Here is a 16,367-nt window from a genome sequence, read left to right as displayed (position 1 = left end):
TTATAATATAATGAATATGTTGCAAAGCAAAAGAGACACTTAACATTGGCAACATATTGTACAATTTCTAATCGGCGAGTTATACTGGAAGGAACTAGTATCCCAGCCTGGCAACCTATTATTTTATAGCAGAACTTTATACTTTAAAGGTTCAACCCCACTTACTGGCCTTCAGACTGGGCCCCCTCATCTCTTAACAAGGTTACAGATATATAGAAACATTGGGGTGTCACCCTGCTATAGTTCCAGGGGTACCCAGGGTACAAATAAACACTCACCCCAAATCTCCCCCTAACTGACCTTCAGACTGGGCCCCCTTAGCTCATAACAAGGTTACAGATATATAGAAACATTGGGGTAACAGTCACCCTGCTATAGTTCCAGGGGTACCCAGGGTACAAATAAACACTCACCCCAAACCTCCCCCTAACTGACCTTCAGACTGGGCACCCTTAGCTCATAACAAGGTTACAGATATATAGAAACATTGGGGTGTCACCCTGCTATAGTTCCAGGGGTACCCAGGGCACTAACATTTCAGAAAGATTCAGGCTTATTGTGTTTCTATTGCTGTATCATTTAATTAAAAGAGACGGTTCACTTGCCTTTTTGCTAATTTGTTGCCTTGTTGAGTTCCCCACTGACCCCTGGTCTGACCACTATAAAATAATGAATGATTTTACATTTCTGAAGCCGAGTAGGTGAGCGGGTGCCAATGTACCAGGCTCAATTGTGACTCAGATTATCAGAGAAATAAAAGTCTCTATGAGTCAACGTGATGAGAGCCCAAAATAACCCTGTGCTAAACAATGGCTGATCCTTCTCTCTGGTGTTTCATGTACGGAGCGTCTGTAGGCGGAAAGACAAGTGGAAAATGGAGAAATAAGTGGATTGGTGTCGGGCACAGGAGATTTTCATATTTCTAATTATAAAGGGAAAAAAAAAACCAAGAAAGTGGGTGAAAGGCAGAAGTGGATGAACTGAAAGGTCAGAGATTTCATAGTGACGTAGAAACGATGAATAACAAGTACAAAAGTATCAAGTAAAGAATTAAATCATCATCTTTCCTTCAAGGCTTTGAGACTTGTCTTGTTTAAAGAGCAATTAAAGGGATACTGTCAGCACAATAATATACACAAGCTGAACTTCTTATTTCTCCTGTACCAGACAAACTGTCTCCAGAAGCAATGTTAGCTCTAGAACTATCCATAGGATAAAGAGAGGGGCAAAGGGCAGCAGCATTGGGCTCTTTATATGGTCACAGAACAACCCCTCAGTGACTTCTAATATCCTTATCATTTACAGTAGGGGGTACATTATCCCTTATAATACATGAGTGATACTCAGAGTTCCCTGTATAACTCAGCCTGCAGCCTTGTGCCTTTATATGGTCACAGAACAACCCCTCAGTGACTTCTAATATCCTTATCATTTACAGTAGGGGGTACATTATCCCTTATAATACATGAGTGATACTCAGAGTTCCCTGTATAACTCAGCCTGCAGCCTTGTGTCTTTATATGGTCACAGAACAACCCCTCAGTGACTTCTAATATGCGTATCATTTACAGTAGGGGGTACATTATCCCTTATAATACATGAGTGATACTCAGAGTTCCCTGTATAACTCAGCCTGCAGCCTTGTGCCTTTATATGGTCACAGAACCCCTCAGTGACTTCTAATATCCTTATCATTTACAGTTGGGGGGTGCATTATCCCTTATAATAATTTTTCTTTAATGGGAGTGGGTATAGACTTTTCAGATAATGTAGCAGGAAATATTTGGGCATCCATTGCTGAATATACATTTCACTCCCTCCCACAATAATTAAGAAAGTTGTTATTACGAGGCAGTAGAAGACGTGACGCGGTTATTTATTAGCGAATATGCGAATAGGGCCACAGATGTACTTATTCATTTATCATACACAGCTCATTGCCTCAAAGCCAGATCACACTGGTCCCTTACTGACGGCCCGCAGCCCGTGTCTATACCCTCTCAGCAGCAGCGATTTCGGATATAAATCACTGGCGAGTTAATATTAATGTTGCTAGGCAACAATGCTGTATTTAGGAGAAAGTGTAATAAATAGGAAAGGGCAGTAATTAAAATGATGATTTTTATGATTTTGCTTCGGGAATCATGTAATCATATACAGGTATGGGACCTGTTACCCAATGAAGTCCCGCAACCTGGGGCTTTCCGGATAACGGATCTTTCCATAATTTCATACCTTCAATCTACTAGAAAATCATGTAAACATTAAATAAACCCAATATTTTGGTTTTGCTTCTAATAAGGATTAATTATATCTTAGTTGGGATCAAGTACAAGCGACTGTTTTATTATTACAGAGAAAAGGGAAACCATTTTTAACAATTCGGATTATTTGCATCTACGGCCTTTCCGTAATTCGGAGCTTTCTGGATAAAGGGTTTTTTCGGATAACGGATACCATAACTATATATACAGTATGTTTCTTCGTTCCTGTTTGTCAGGCGCGTCTATGTGGAACGTTGCATCTAACAGGGAACTTTATCTCTATAGCGATATATATATAGTAAGGATTTTCCTGCTGATTTCTGTAATAGCAATGCTGCTTCACAACATCTGCTGGGGTCACCATCACAGAAAATGGGGTCACCTTCTATCCGGCACCAGCCAGCTGGCTGATTATGACAATGTCTTTTAGCTGCTGGAGGGTAACTGGTTTGGGGTATATAATACTTAATGGGGTTATTCATCTTTAAATGAACTGTTAGTATAATGTAGGGTTATACTGTATAATGTGGTTTTTATTTTTTATTATTTGTGGTTTTTGAGTTATTTAGCTTTTTATTCAGCAGCTCTCCAGTTTGTAATTTCTGCCATCTGGTTGCTAGGGTCATATTTACCCTAGCAACCATGCATTGATTTGAATAAGGAAATGGAATATGAATAGGAGAGGTAATAAAAAGTAGCAATAACAATTCATGTGTAGCCTTACAGAGCATTTGTTTTTTAGACGGGGTCAGTGACCCCCATTTTAAAAGCAGGAAGAGTGAGAAGAAGGAGGCAAATGGTTTAAAAACTGTAAAAAATAAAGACCAATTGAAAAGTTGCTTAACATTAGCCATTCTATGACATACTAATAGTTAACATGAAGGCAGTGGTGGGCCCCACAGCAAATTAATTTAAGGGCCCCAACATATTCAGACATTGCCCTGTTTTACCAATGTTGAAATTGCTCTTTATTTGGGCTTCATGGGCCCCCCTATACCTCCTGGAACCTCCTGCAGCTGCAGGGTCTGCTTCCTCTGTAGTTACGCCCCTGCTTAAAGGTGAACCACCCCTTTAACAATAGTAACCCTAGTTGGGCGGAACTGGATGCAGAACTGGGTGCAGAACTGGGTGCAGCCCATACCCGCATGACAAGGAGGAAATTTAGGGTAACGTTGCCCTTCACAGTCTTTTCCCTCTGCATCCAAATGAGAAATGATGGGGGATTTTGTCCAATTATAATCAACAGGTGCAGTTACGGCCAATAAATTGAAGCCACTGTGATGAGGCACTTGTTGTCCTTGATTATAATCACAAACACTCCAGTACAGTTCTACAAATTCCTCTTTTTCTGCAAGGAACCAAAGTAAAAAATGTATCAGCATAAAATGGTAAGATGCGTCTATCGTTTTGTTCCTCTTGTCTTTCTTCCTCCATTTCTACAAAGTTGTAACCAACGTAGCCTGGCCTGTGCTGCCATTGTATCCCAGGCTTGTGGCTGCCTTCCTCGTCTACTTCTATTTTACTATAATTCCTGTGCAACAATACAGTAGGGGACATAGACTAGCACTCTATAGGTGTCACATCACTGGAGCCTGGTCTGCAGAATGTAGTTGGTGATGGTTACCACTGCTGTAGCATAAACCCAACTAATCACTGCCATGTATCAAGGGATAAAATAAGAGTTTCCAGCAGGATAAGGAGTCAAAACCTGGCCATTAAAGTTTATATGGCAATGCTTGACAAGCACCCGGCACCCCTCAGTAAAAAATATGCTGGTCCTGGATGGAAGAAGCTAGGGAAGTTAGATTGGCAACCAATGATAGAAGGACCAAGTACATGGCCAACAGCTGAAACAAGACTCGTTGATGGAATGTGATTGACCTGGATGACTATGTTTGGGTTCAGCAGTTCCATTACCTAGGTGACGTGATTATGGAAGATGATGAAGGTGAATGTGGCTGGTGGAAGCTGCTCAGATCCTCCAGTAGGGCTTGACAACGAAGAGCAGTTGCCTACAGGACAATCATTAAAACTGTGGTGGTGTCTTGTGTAGAGAGGTGAGAACGTCCTGAACACCTGGAAGCACAACATTCTGCATAAGATATTGAGAGCTATTTGGAATAATAATGGCTAGAGGACACATGCAGAACTGGAGGTGCTCTACAAGTGGTCTTTAGTCTAAGCTTGTTGAGAAGGTCTGCCATACTTATTCAGAAGGTCTTCACTCAGCGTGACATCTGAGAGAGAGCTGGTTGGCCCTGCATGGGCTGTACACCAGGATGGAAAGAGAGAAGAGAGGGTGTTGCTAAATCAGTAAAATCCTGTAAGGGGATATTTGAGGATACAGTGACACTTTAAAATTGAGCTTGTAGAATACTACCCATAAATGACACTTCTTCAACGACTCTAAAGCCAATAAGATGGACATCACACTGGGCTTGACTCGTTTCGGGCGCATGCTTTCTTAATCATAAGCATTTTTAAATTTCTGCATAAGAATAAAGGCAACACACCCAGAATATGGGGCCCAGTTGATACAGAATCCAACTGAGCCAGGCCAAGTAGTACCTGCACTTACAACCCAAACCTCCCAGTCGGACACCACTAGACTTGCTCGCTCCCTTATTTTCCATGTCACTGCTTCTCTTTTAGGCGGATTCCCATCCACCCTTAGTTCTGGCCCTGGGGCCCTGATCAGGGTCGTGACTGATGCACAATTTAAAAAAAATAAAAACGTGCATGAAACATTCCTGACACATGAGCAACTTCTCAAAGGTTTGGGGGGAAGCAAGAGCCTTAATAAAGATCTTGCTCTAGGGTCGTATCTCTCATCCTAGGAAAATCTTCTGATAGAATTATGGAAGTGTAGTAACCAACCCGGCCTTGTTAATACCTGCCAGATGTAACATCTATATTTATAGTTAATTGAAGGTGCCGCTTCTGCTTGTGGGCAATAGATTTTCCTTGCAGGACGCAGCCCCCCTGTCCGTGCCGTGAGGAATTGCTGGTGTACCTGTAAGGGGGAGCACGGGTTATTGTGTTGGACGTCTCCAGGCGATAACAGGGAACGAGAGAGAGAAGAATCACCTTTCTCCATTCTCCTTTTGTATTCAGCAGTAACCTAGTTTCATTACTAAAGCATCCCCAGTCATTTATCTTGTAGTGTTTTACGTTGTGCCTCCAGCGCTCTCCACCTCGCCTTCTGATGCCCCTCTCTGCAATATCCATAACATACATAATTCCTTCTTCACTCGTCATTGCTTAAAACCAAAGAGGAGCTTCCACTCCCACCGACATGGGATAAACAGAGAGCCAAATGCTGCTTATATTGTCAATGAAAAGGAATAAGCAATATGGTAGTCTTATTATAAAGGAGATGACTTGGAAATGAATTAAAATCTGTACAATTTTTCATGGTTTGTACACGGCCGGGGCTGGATGGGGGACATGAGATTTCCGGCTGAATCAAAGGGTCTGATTTTGGGTTTACTTTGCTTTCATTGCACATTCTGTTGAATAGAAAATAATAATACAAGACTGATCGGTGCTGCTGCTTTATGCCACCGAGGGAATTCACTTTTTTTTTTAAAAAAAAGAAAATCTGCATTTCAAATTACAGCGGTGACAGTTTCAGGCAGGTAATGTAACAAGTCCCTGGGAAAATTAACATTTCTTCTACATGATGTTTCTTCTTACACGGCGAGCAGCTCTTTTAAATGATGGAAGAGCAGGGAAATGATTGTGGCAGGGTCAGACTGGCCCTATGGAATACTGCGAAAATCCCGGGGAGCCCCAACATCTGCCCACATTAGTGCATTGCACCAACGCACACCTCCAGTCCAGTTCCCCCAACGTTGCACACTGGCCTTTGCTAAAGTGAATATATGGTGTAGCTTTCAGGTCAAAAATCAAGTTAGTGATTTACGAAGGGGCGAAATAGGTTTAGTCCCTTGGGGAGGAGGTACTTGGAGACAAGTCAGCCCTGGGGCAGATAGCAAGTGCTTATGTTCTGCAGGGTTACAGCTCAATAATCCAAATTCCCCCTGTTATCCTATGAAAGTCACCACCCAGTTCATCTGCAGCGCTGGCATATTAAAGTGATCCTATGGACTGGTCACACAATAAAGCCAAGATAAGACAGGGTGCACAGAAAATTAATCTACTGGTGCTATACGGAGTTAAAGGTATGGGATCCCTTATCCAGAAAGCTCTGAATTATGGAAAGACCGTCTTCCATAGACTCCACTTTAATCAAATAATTCAGATTTTTCAAGATGATTTCCTTTTTCTCTGTAATAATAGAACAGTATCTTGTACTGGATCCCGACTAAAGGTGGCCATACACTATTAGATCCGCTCGTTTGGCGAGGTCGCAAAATGAGCGGATCTTAACCCGATGTGCCCACTAAGGGCTGGGCGATATCAGGTGAATGCGAACGTTCGGTCCTGGGGCCCAACTATTGGATTACAATGCTGCGAATGGGCACATCAACTAGCCGATGCGGTCCTGGATTGTAGAAAAAAAATCAAACTTGACACATCGATATCTGGCCGATTTTTGGCCTGATATCGATCAGGAGGACCCTTCGGGAGCCCCCACACACGGTCATGGGAATTGGTCTAAAGGCAGCTTTAATCTGCCCGTGTATTGCCACCTTAAAATATAATTTATCCTTATTGGTGGCAAATCAATCCATTTGGGTTTAATTAACATTTACATGATTTCTTAGCAGACTTAAGGTATGAAGATCCAAATCCTTTATCTGGAAAACCCCAGGTTGGGCAGATGTCAATCGGGTGGGTTTAAAAACCCTGTTGGAGGACTGCATCATTTTATTTATGTGGTCCTCGATCTGACAGCCCGTATTCTCCTCGTTGTGATTCCATTGTTGGGCCCTAGGGCCCATGAGCGGATCAGCCTGATATCAGTGACCTCAAGGTGGGCATATCGGGGAGAGATCCGCTTGTTTGGTGACTTCAACAAACAAGAGAGGGGTAGAGGGGTTTGATGACGAGTGCATGGAGAAAACTTGAGTAGGAAGGGCTGAATAGATGGGTTAGGGATTTGATTAATGAGTAAGTGGATAGTGGAAATGTTGGGAAGGAATAGGATCGAGAGGGTACAGGAGAATGTTTGTTCAGTCACAGGGGAGAAGGAGCACAGCACTAGTCTAATGAATTGTTGTGTATAAAAAGAACTTGGTCAGCTATTCTGCATTATCCTAAGAAACCATATTCCATTTCCAATATCCCTCCGTGTAATCGGGGTAAAGAGATCTGCAATGTCCCCTTTCATAATTCACAAGAGTCGATGTGTCCTGTTTCAAGTCACAGAGAAGCTTGGGGGTCCCACACGTCTATTGCTCTCTCCGGAAGATTACAAACGTATTCACAAGGGAAGAAATCACGTGTACTGGCCCAGATATCAGGTCATCCATAACCCTCTCACTGAATAGAAGCAGAGCTGGAAAAAAACATGTTAATCCATATTCTCTGGGCTAGTATTGGAGGTGATGGCCAGAAGCACAACTCTAAGAACATTCTGCAGCAAATAAGACCATCTACCTTTAAAATTCCCACCGCAACCCCTCAAATCTATGCAGCTGCAGAAAAAAACTCATCACTTATTCGGCATTCACTTCCCTATCTGGCAAAGGCATATTATCGGGAGGATCTTCATAATAAATAAAATTGATAGCAAAGACGAATTCTCCCACTTCACTGGTATGATAGGAATCCAGACCCAGAGCAGTTTTGCTGTCGAAGCATTAATTGTCCTAAGAGGAGACTACAAGTCTGCGTCAATAGCAAACAGCATTTCATCCCTATGAGGATCCACGTTTTTTACAAGAAGCGAGGGATTGATTTTTACCCTGTAAAACACAAGCTCTTTTAAAACTCAATTTCTTTCTCGGTTGACTTTGACCCAAGAATCTTTATGACACTAATTATAGTCTGGCTACCTCTAATTCTATGGCACAGACTTTTGAGCTGGATCTCAACACTTCTTCCATATATATATTTATATATATGGCAAGCACGTTGCAGTACTCAGACCAAAGTCAGTGACCTAGAGCAACCAATCAGAAGGCAGTTTCCAATGGGTTAGAGTTGTTAAACTAATCATCATCAGCTTGAAAAAGAGCCATGCTAGGCTCGAAACGTTGCAAATGCTGCCCTGCTGTTGGTGAATAAAGGCAATTTTTTTCTTTATTCTGGAGTGCTGCCCATTTTGGTTTTTTGGATACCTGTATTCCAGTAGGGAAGGACACTGCGGGAGGTGCACCCAAACAAGTGAGAAGATTGGACCAGGTGTGTGCCCTTCAAATCCTCTTTGAACAAACTAATCACCATCATCATTATTTTTATTCTTTATGGAGCACTGACATATTCCCCAGTGCTTTACGGAGAGTATACATCGGTCCCTCACAATGTAAATTCCTATTATTCATACCGTGGTCACTTCTATCAGTAGCCAATTCATTGCTTGTTTATTTGTGGACGGTGGGAGGAAACCCACACAAGGACAAACTCATTGGAGATAATGTCCTGGCTTGAATAAAATGTAGAACCGGGACTAGACTGGGCATTAATAAGGTCCTGGCATTTCAGGTACACAGAGACCCAAACAGCCCACACAGAGGTCCAAACAGCCCCCCACTAGCCCAATAAATAATGGCTGTCTATGGAAACTTGCAGCAGCCCCTCTGGCATTTGCCAGAACCCAATTATTCCCAGTCTGGGCCTGACTGGAGCTGCCCATCAACAGCAATACCAAGTTCCCCAACTGTGCTGCCCAATCATTTGCCAGCATCCTAAACCAATGGAAGATCTTCCTAGCCAATCAGCTTGCTTTATGAACATTTTGCACCTTCATGACAACACTTCCACCCAGTTTAGTAGGATACAATGCACTGCAATATGGTAACCACTATAGACATACTTTTGGTCTCTACACAATTACTTCTGGGCCTGGAAGCAATACAGTGGTCTACTGCCTTTCCCGTTTGCAGCTTGCCCACAGTCCATTCTGGTGGTCACCGTTTTCCAGCACGTTGTTGTCCCGGAGCCTGTTGTTTAAAGTTGAAAGTCATCTTGCAGGGCTTGAAGCTTTCCCTCACCTTTGGCTGACATGGGTGAAGCCATTTGTTTTGATATCTATGGCCTTCAAAGCCAGACAAATAGCTCTTTTTTTGGCACCAACAATTGCAAACCGATGGTCGTTACGCTGCGCACTTCGATCTCCCGCTGAGAACGGATAAATGATATACTTAAGGAAATGAATGCCCAGCGTTGCTGTCCTTGATCTAAAATGAATAGCAGAAAATGATATATATCAAGCACGGTGCTGTTGCCGGATTGACAACCTTTCATGTTCAGCAGAAATTTCCATCCATCATTCCAGCCGTTAAAGGCAAAGAGATGTCTCCTTTTTAGAAAGGTTGGTTGTATAATGTACCTCGGGGTCTTGATTTATGTAGTCACCCTATATTCTTCTATTTGTTCCACACATATATTTTATGTATCAATTGTCAGCACAGGCACCGTTGGAAAAAAAAAAAAAAAGAAAACTTCCATTTTTAATTCCCACATAATATATTCTGCTCAAGATATAAAGGCTGTACATTGGGTCCAGCAAAGATGAGGTTATAGCAGAACTGTTGGGGCTCTGTATTCCGTCTATGGGGTGTCAAGTTCTTTGGTAGAGGGCAACCCTTTCCACTGTTCATTTCAGTTGTAAAGAACCTCTTCTTCTGCACTTCCATTTCCGATCCTCAGGGAAACCCAGCAGAGAGTAAGACTTCCAATATGGTGGTCTGTGAGGTCCAGAATTTTGTCAGGTCCCCCCTTAGGTCATTACAATTGTACAGATATATGAAAATACAGTTTAAGCAGCTGTTCATCCATAGTTCCAAGAATTTAGGACAGCAAATAAGCACTCGCCACCAATCCCAAAACAACTGACCATTAAATTGGGAGTTCATGACCACCAAATGGTCCTATTAAATCAATATTCTCCCCATATCTCATCCAATGATAAAATTACAGAGGATTACAGACCATGCAGTTTCAGGGAGGACCTGGGGACTGGGAGCCCGAGACTGCAAGATCTGCTTCCTCAATAGTTGTAGAAACTGTAGTAGCCGGTCACCTGCCCCGATTGTGCCCCCCAGATGATCATGCTGGAGGCGCAAGCTGGTGGGGTAGGAGAGGGGTGGCTCTCTGAGTATGGGGGGTGGGTTGATGTGGGTGCCGGGCCCCTCCACAGATTTTTTGGTGGAGGTGCTCAGTGTGGGGTAGTTATGCAAATGTAGAAAATGAAGGTTCACTGGAGAGCAATTGTGTTCAATTAAATTGCTTTTATTCTGGGTGCATAGCACAACATGTTTCGGACCTCTTGGGTCCTTCCTCTGAACTGCACCAGAGGAAGGACCCAAGAGTTCCGAAACATGTTGTGCTATGCACCCAGAATAAAAGCAATTTAAATTGAACACAATTGCTCTCCAGTGAACCTTCATTTTCTACATGATATATAGATTTCGGAAGTGGCAAAACCAGATCACTGTCGGATTGAGCAGCCCAAACACTCAAGAAACAGTTTGTAGCTTCAAATACTTCTATTTTTAGTTATGCAAATGGTCTCTCCCTAAATTATCTTTAGGCTGGACCAGGCCCAGACTGGGAGTCAAAACAAGCCCTGGCATTTCTAGTACACAGAGGCCTGTCTATGGCAGTGATCCCCAACCAGTGGCTTGCAAGTAACATGTTTCTCACCAAACCCTTGGATGTTGCTCTTAGAGGCCTCAAAGCAAGTGCTTATTTTTGAATTCCCGACTTGGAGGCAAGTTTTGGTTGCATAAAAACAAGGTGTATGGACAAACTGAGCCTCCTGTAGGCTCCCAGTCCACATAGTGGTTACCAACTAGCCAATTATAGCCCTTATTTGGCACCCCATGGACTTTTTTTCATGCTTGTGTTGCTTCCCAACTCTTTTTACATTGTGGCTCACGTGTAAAAAAGGTTGGGGACCTCTGGTCTATGGCATCTTACAGCAGCTCCTCTGGCATTTGCCAGAATCAACAGATTGCCAGTTCGGGCCTGGGCTGAACCCCTTGCCGGCCAATGCTTCAACCTCACAGTTTAGAAACCACTGGTCTCCCTTGGAGGCTTTCACATCAAAGCACTGTACAGTCATTGGGCAATTTCTTTATAACTGTCAAAGAACGTTTGCCAGTTTCTAGACAACAATACCTCTAGTGTGCTGTGCAAGCACATATAGAATGGATGGAACAGTAGATAGACAGCTTCTACCCTCAATATGCTGTACAGTGCCATGAGCAGTACATGAGAAATACAAATGAATTAGTCAAGCCAACACTCAATATCATTTTCTGCCAACGGTACAATAAGGAAAGAACCGGAGACATCCCACTAGGAGTTAATCAAAGCACGGGCTGACAAGCTGCTGAAGGCTTTGAGGAGCAAAATGATGCTGAAGGATCCATGTGAAGTCCGACGCACGGCACCAGCAGGGATTTGTTTAGCGTGTCTGCTGAAATATAAATGGTAGATATGATTGGGGGCGAAAAAAGCCCTCGTACTTCTTGCTGAATCACACCGGTGCTAATGCACAACAATTCCATAAGCTGAAGTGTTTTGTATTTGCAGAAGGAGGCGACACATTGGTATTTGAAGTGTCAGTCCTGTTCAGTACATGGCAATTTATGTACAACTGTCACTTTCTGCACTGACATTTACGTTTTTGACAACAGAATAAACAGACAGGGCTCCTGCCCACCAGGAGAAAATCCGGTTGGCACAGTTCTAGTAAGCCCCATTGCCCCGGGCATTTCAGCAGTCGGTGTGTTGTCAGTGTCGGACTGGGCCAGCGGGGCACCGGGAAAAAAGCGGAAGCTGCAAACTGCTTCCATCTTCCCACCTTGGCCCTAAGCGCAGCTGTACAATATAGTGGGTAGGTCGGGGGGCCAGGTTGAGGCTCAGGGAGGGGGTTGTAGTGCAACAGAAAGTGATGGGCCCTTGACCCGGTTTTACAAGGGCCCCAGGTTGCCAACACTAGCCATGGAGCCTCAGACAGAATGTGATATGAGCAATCATGGCAACCAGCAACTCCGCTGAGCAGCTTTGGAGAACAGGGAAATAGGGGCAAATATTCCTCAATTAAGGCCCCCATACACAGGCCGATAAAAGCTGCCAACACACCGAGTCGGCAGCTTATTGTCCCAGGTGTGGGGCCATCCGACGGGCTTTCCCGATCTCGATCGGGCGTGTATGCAGTCCCACCATCCGACCACCTGTTCTCCTGCATTATGATCTGATCATTGGGCCCTAGGGCCCACGACTGGATCAGCCCGATATCACCCACTTCAATGAGCGCATATCAGGCAGAGATCCACTCGTTTGGCGACAACCTGTAGCCCATTGTAAGTATTATTGTTATTTGATGTTGTTGGGGAGCTTAACTCAAGTACTACTGATGCCTGTGGCAATACATCAAGGGCCTCCCCCCCCCAAAGGTGTCTGGGGTCTGTATAAACGAGACCCATGATTAAAAACCCCTTTAAATCCGCTTGTTGTTCCCGACCTCTTTTCTGCAAAAACTCATAAGTCTTGGTTACCTTAATCTAAAGCAAATACCGAGGTTAATGTCTGCGTTGCCCCCGCTCCACATTCACTGACGGTTTATCTGGAGCACAAACTGTGCCATGTTGTAACCCCGTGATTATGTTAAAAATAGAGAATTACTGGGTTGCACTAAAATCCATAAAATCAAGAGCATTTTTACCAAGGTGACCAACGTCATAATAATAATGGATATCGAATGGAAATTGGGTTCCTTGTTACAACAAAGAGAAGTCAATGTAAATCTTATTTAGGACCAACCAATTTTTCATATGGCTTTTAACCATTTCACTTCCCCGTTCCGGCCCACCAATCACCACGGATTCACGTTGCCAGTGTATTATAGTCATACACAAGGCTTCATTTATTTGCTGTCATAATGTGGCCTTACATCTATATCAGCCCTATTTGATTTGCTTATTCTTCATGTTTATGGCCCATAAATACTAATCTGCAAAGCATGGGTTCATATGTTATTCCAACACAGGCAGAAAAAAATGTCCGTTTCCTGTAATGACATGGTATTTCCAATATAGGGTCAAGCTATACATCTTTCCAACAGGGGATTTCAACACTGGCCTTTTTGCAGATAACAAAAATCTGATATTTTGAATTAGGATCAATTGCTATAATTATTAAATTAATTTAATAAGAGATTGCCAATGAGGCCTCCTCAATGATGTCTCTCCGATTGATAATAGTCTAGAAAGTGGGGGTCATATATGAATGCAAGTTTAGTATGCACCCATAATGCAATGTTTTCCCATAATCCAAGGGTTATTGCACCCACGCTATGAGTTGTGTCTACTGCTATTGTGTCTGATGCTGAAAACGTGGCACAATAGGTAGTATTTCTACCATGAAGAACTTGGTCCTGAGTTTGACAAGAACCATTTGAATGTTCTTCTTATCCTTGTGTCTACATAGGTTTCCTCTGGGGTACTTGTTCCCTCCCACATTCTGATGACATAAACAGGCCGGATTTAAAAACTCTGTGCCCCTAGGCCACTCAGCCCCCCTAACACCGACCCACTCCCCCCAAAATGCTCCTGACCTGCTCCCCTATACACGACCTTCTCCCCTATACCTCCCCCACTCCCAACCTGCTCCCCCATACCCGACCTGCTCCTGACCTGCTCCCCTATGCCCCACCTGCTCCCCCATACCCGACCTGCTCCACTATACCCCAACTGCTCCTGACCTGCTCCCCTATACACGACCTTCTCCCCTGTACCTGACCCGCTCCCAAACTGCTCCCCCATACCCGACCTGCTCCCCCATACCCAACCTGCTCCTGACCTGCTCCCCTATACCCGATCTGCTCCTGACCTGCTCCCCTTTACTCGACCTGTTCCTCCATACTCGACCCGCTTCACTCACACAGCCCCACTGCTCACATCCTTCGCAGCTCCATGTTTGCTGGCACTGGGGACTGGTTGAGTTGAGACGCGGCCAATCACGTGGCATGCCACCCCCAGCTCTCTGCTGCCCCCTATGCCTGGGCCTTTGTGGCCTGCCCACAAATCTAGGTCTGGACATACAGGCTCTTGATAAAATTGCCCTTAGTGTGTGATAGGGCCCTTAGATCGCAAGCTCTTGTGGGGCAGCGACCGATGGAAATGATGAATAGTCTCTGTACAAAACTGCGGAATATGTCAGAGCTATATAAATAAAGGTTAAATAGAGTACCCCTAAACAGGGAATGATTAGAGTAATGATTAGAGTAAGACAGAGAGAGATACTGTACTGAGGGCGGCTTTTAAGCCAATATAAAAATGCTAAACCCCAGACCCTGGCACAACAGGTTACAATGTATATGCCAAACTGAATGCCTTTTCCTCATTATTACAATAGGAGTGACATCTGCAGGCTATATCCGCACATAGAATTCTTTCCCCTCATTATTACAATAGCAATGAGAGTGGGCACTGGGCAGGCATTGAGAATGGCACACTGTCATCAATAGAAAGTCTGCAGGTTACAAAGTATCTGCCAATACAATGTGAAAACACAGGGGTTACAATGTATTAATGTATATAAAGTATGTATCAGATATATATTAATACGTCCCACACTATTACAGGGCACAGGTCGGCGTGTATCTGCCACTACTGTAAAGCCCCCGGGCAAATCGCCTCCTCTAGGGCTGGTACTTGAAGAACAAGCCGGTCCCTCTCCGTGAAGCAGCCCGGAGCCCCCCAAGTCTGTGCCTAATACTAACACTCCAATGATCAGCCAGAGGCAAGGGAAATGGAGGGAGATTTGTGCAAATGTATAATTAGTATAATCACTATACAGATAAAGACATCACACCTACTTCTGACCATGGAAATTCATCTCTCATCAGCCACTGTACAAACGTGTCTTCCATATTAATACCATCCTGTTTCATTTCATAGTCCTGCTTCTTGCTGTAGTTCCTTATACAACACTATCAGACAATCGCCATATATATTATGTATAACGCTGTACAGTATCAGGACCCTCTCCCCCCTCTCTCCGTTGCTCATTCATGCCCAGAAAACTTTTATTATGCCCCATATACGTTATTGCCTGTAAGTTACAAAGCACAAGTCTCTATAGCACAATACATACAGACTATAAACGACCCAGGCACGGCTTTGGAAGGACCAGCCAAACGGAGACTAAAAGTATCCACGTTCTCGTTGAGTTCCGTCTCTTACCATTGAAGTTCTCTAGCTGGAAAACATTTTCTGGCTCCATGGCTTGGTACAACAGCATCGGGTCTGCAAATCTCTGAGCAGAAGAGACATTAAAAGCCCAGGTTTCCCTGTCTGATTTGTGAATGAGAGCTGCATGCACAAGGCTGTGTGTTGTGTCTTTTCTATTACATCTGGCTGCTGCTTTCTCTCTCTCGACTCTCTCGCTCTCTCTCGAAGCAAGCAGCATTCAGGATCGCTTCCAGCAGTCTCTCCGAGCGGCGCATTTAAAGTTACACCGTGTGGTTTCTTGCATCAGCTTTAAAGTTGCAGAGAGAGAGAGAGAGAGAGCGGCTGCTCCTTTCGTCGGATTCACTGCGAGCCCTGTACGGAATGACAATGGCATATAAAAGGGCTACGTGGAAACGTGGGCAAAGTTTGACCCGGTCCAGTAACCCATGGCAACCAATTCCACGTTCGCTTTAGCTCGGATTGGTGTCTGATTGGTTGCTATGAGAACAAACTTTACAGTGTTATTTTTTTTTAACCCCCGAAAGCAGTGTCGTTTGGAGGGAGGGGGTGAGACATTGTTTGAGGTTTAATATTTGGTGAGGATCTACTTGTATATAATAATATAGATACATAAATAGTATTGCTGAATTGGCCGTCTAAAAGCAGTTTCAATAATATCAGGACAAGCAATACATCTTCACCCCAGATTAGTGTTTCCACCTCTCCCCTGGTTTTGGGCTGGTTTCAGGGAATAAAAGAGGGGCTTTTGCCTTTGATCATAAGTGCCCTT

At 43.8% G+C, this 16,367-nt stretch overlaps 1 protein-coding gene across 6 annotated transcripts in view; it reads right to left on the bottom strand.

The window, feature by feature from the left end:
* Window positions 1-15,911, bottom strand: part of LOC108698203 (disabled homolog 2-interacting protein) — a 253,072-nt gene extending 237,161 nt beyond the window's left edge. For 2 of the 6 annotated variants that reach the window (XR_005963203.1, XM_041572372.1), the window contains exon 1: window positions 15,590-15,911. Coding sequence is in view for 5 of the 6 variants with exons in the window: in XM_041572372.1 (XP_041428306.1) it covers window positions 15,590-15,815 (226 nt within the window). In the remaining variant the exon portion in view is untranslated. The remainder of the gene's footprint in view (window positions 1-15,589) is intronic. The other 4 variants (XM_041572374.1, XM_041572369.1, XM_041572371.1 and 1 more) reach the window with 4 other exon arrangements.
* Between the last annotated feature and the right edge of the window lie 456 nt (window positions 15,912-16,367).

This window comes from Xenopus laevis, chromosome 8L, assembly GCF_017654675.1.
Source record: "Xenopus laevis strain J_2021 chromosome 8L, Xenopus_laevis_v10.1, whole genome shotgun sequence".
Lineage (NCBI taxonomy): Eukaryota > Metazoa > Chordata > Amphibia > Anura > Pipidae > Xenopus > Xenopus laevis.
The sequence above is the reverse complement of the archived record's forward strand: the minus strand, read 5'-3'. Positions and strand labels throughout refer to the sequence as shown.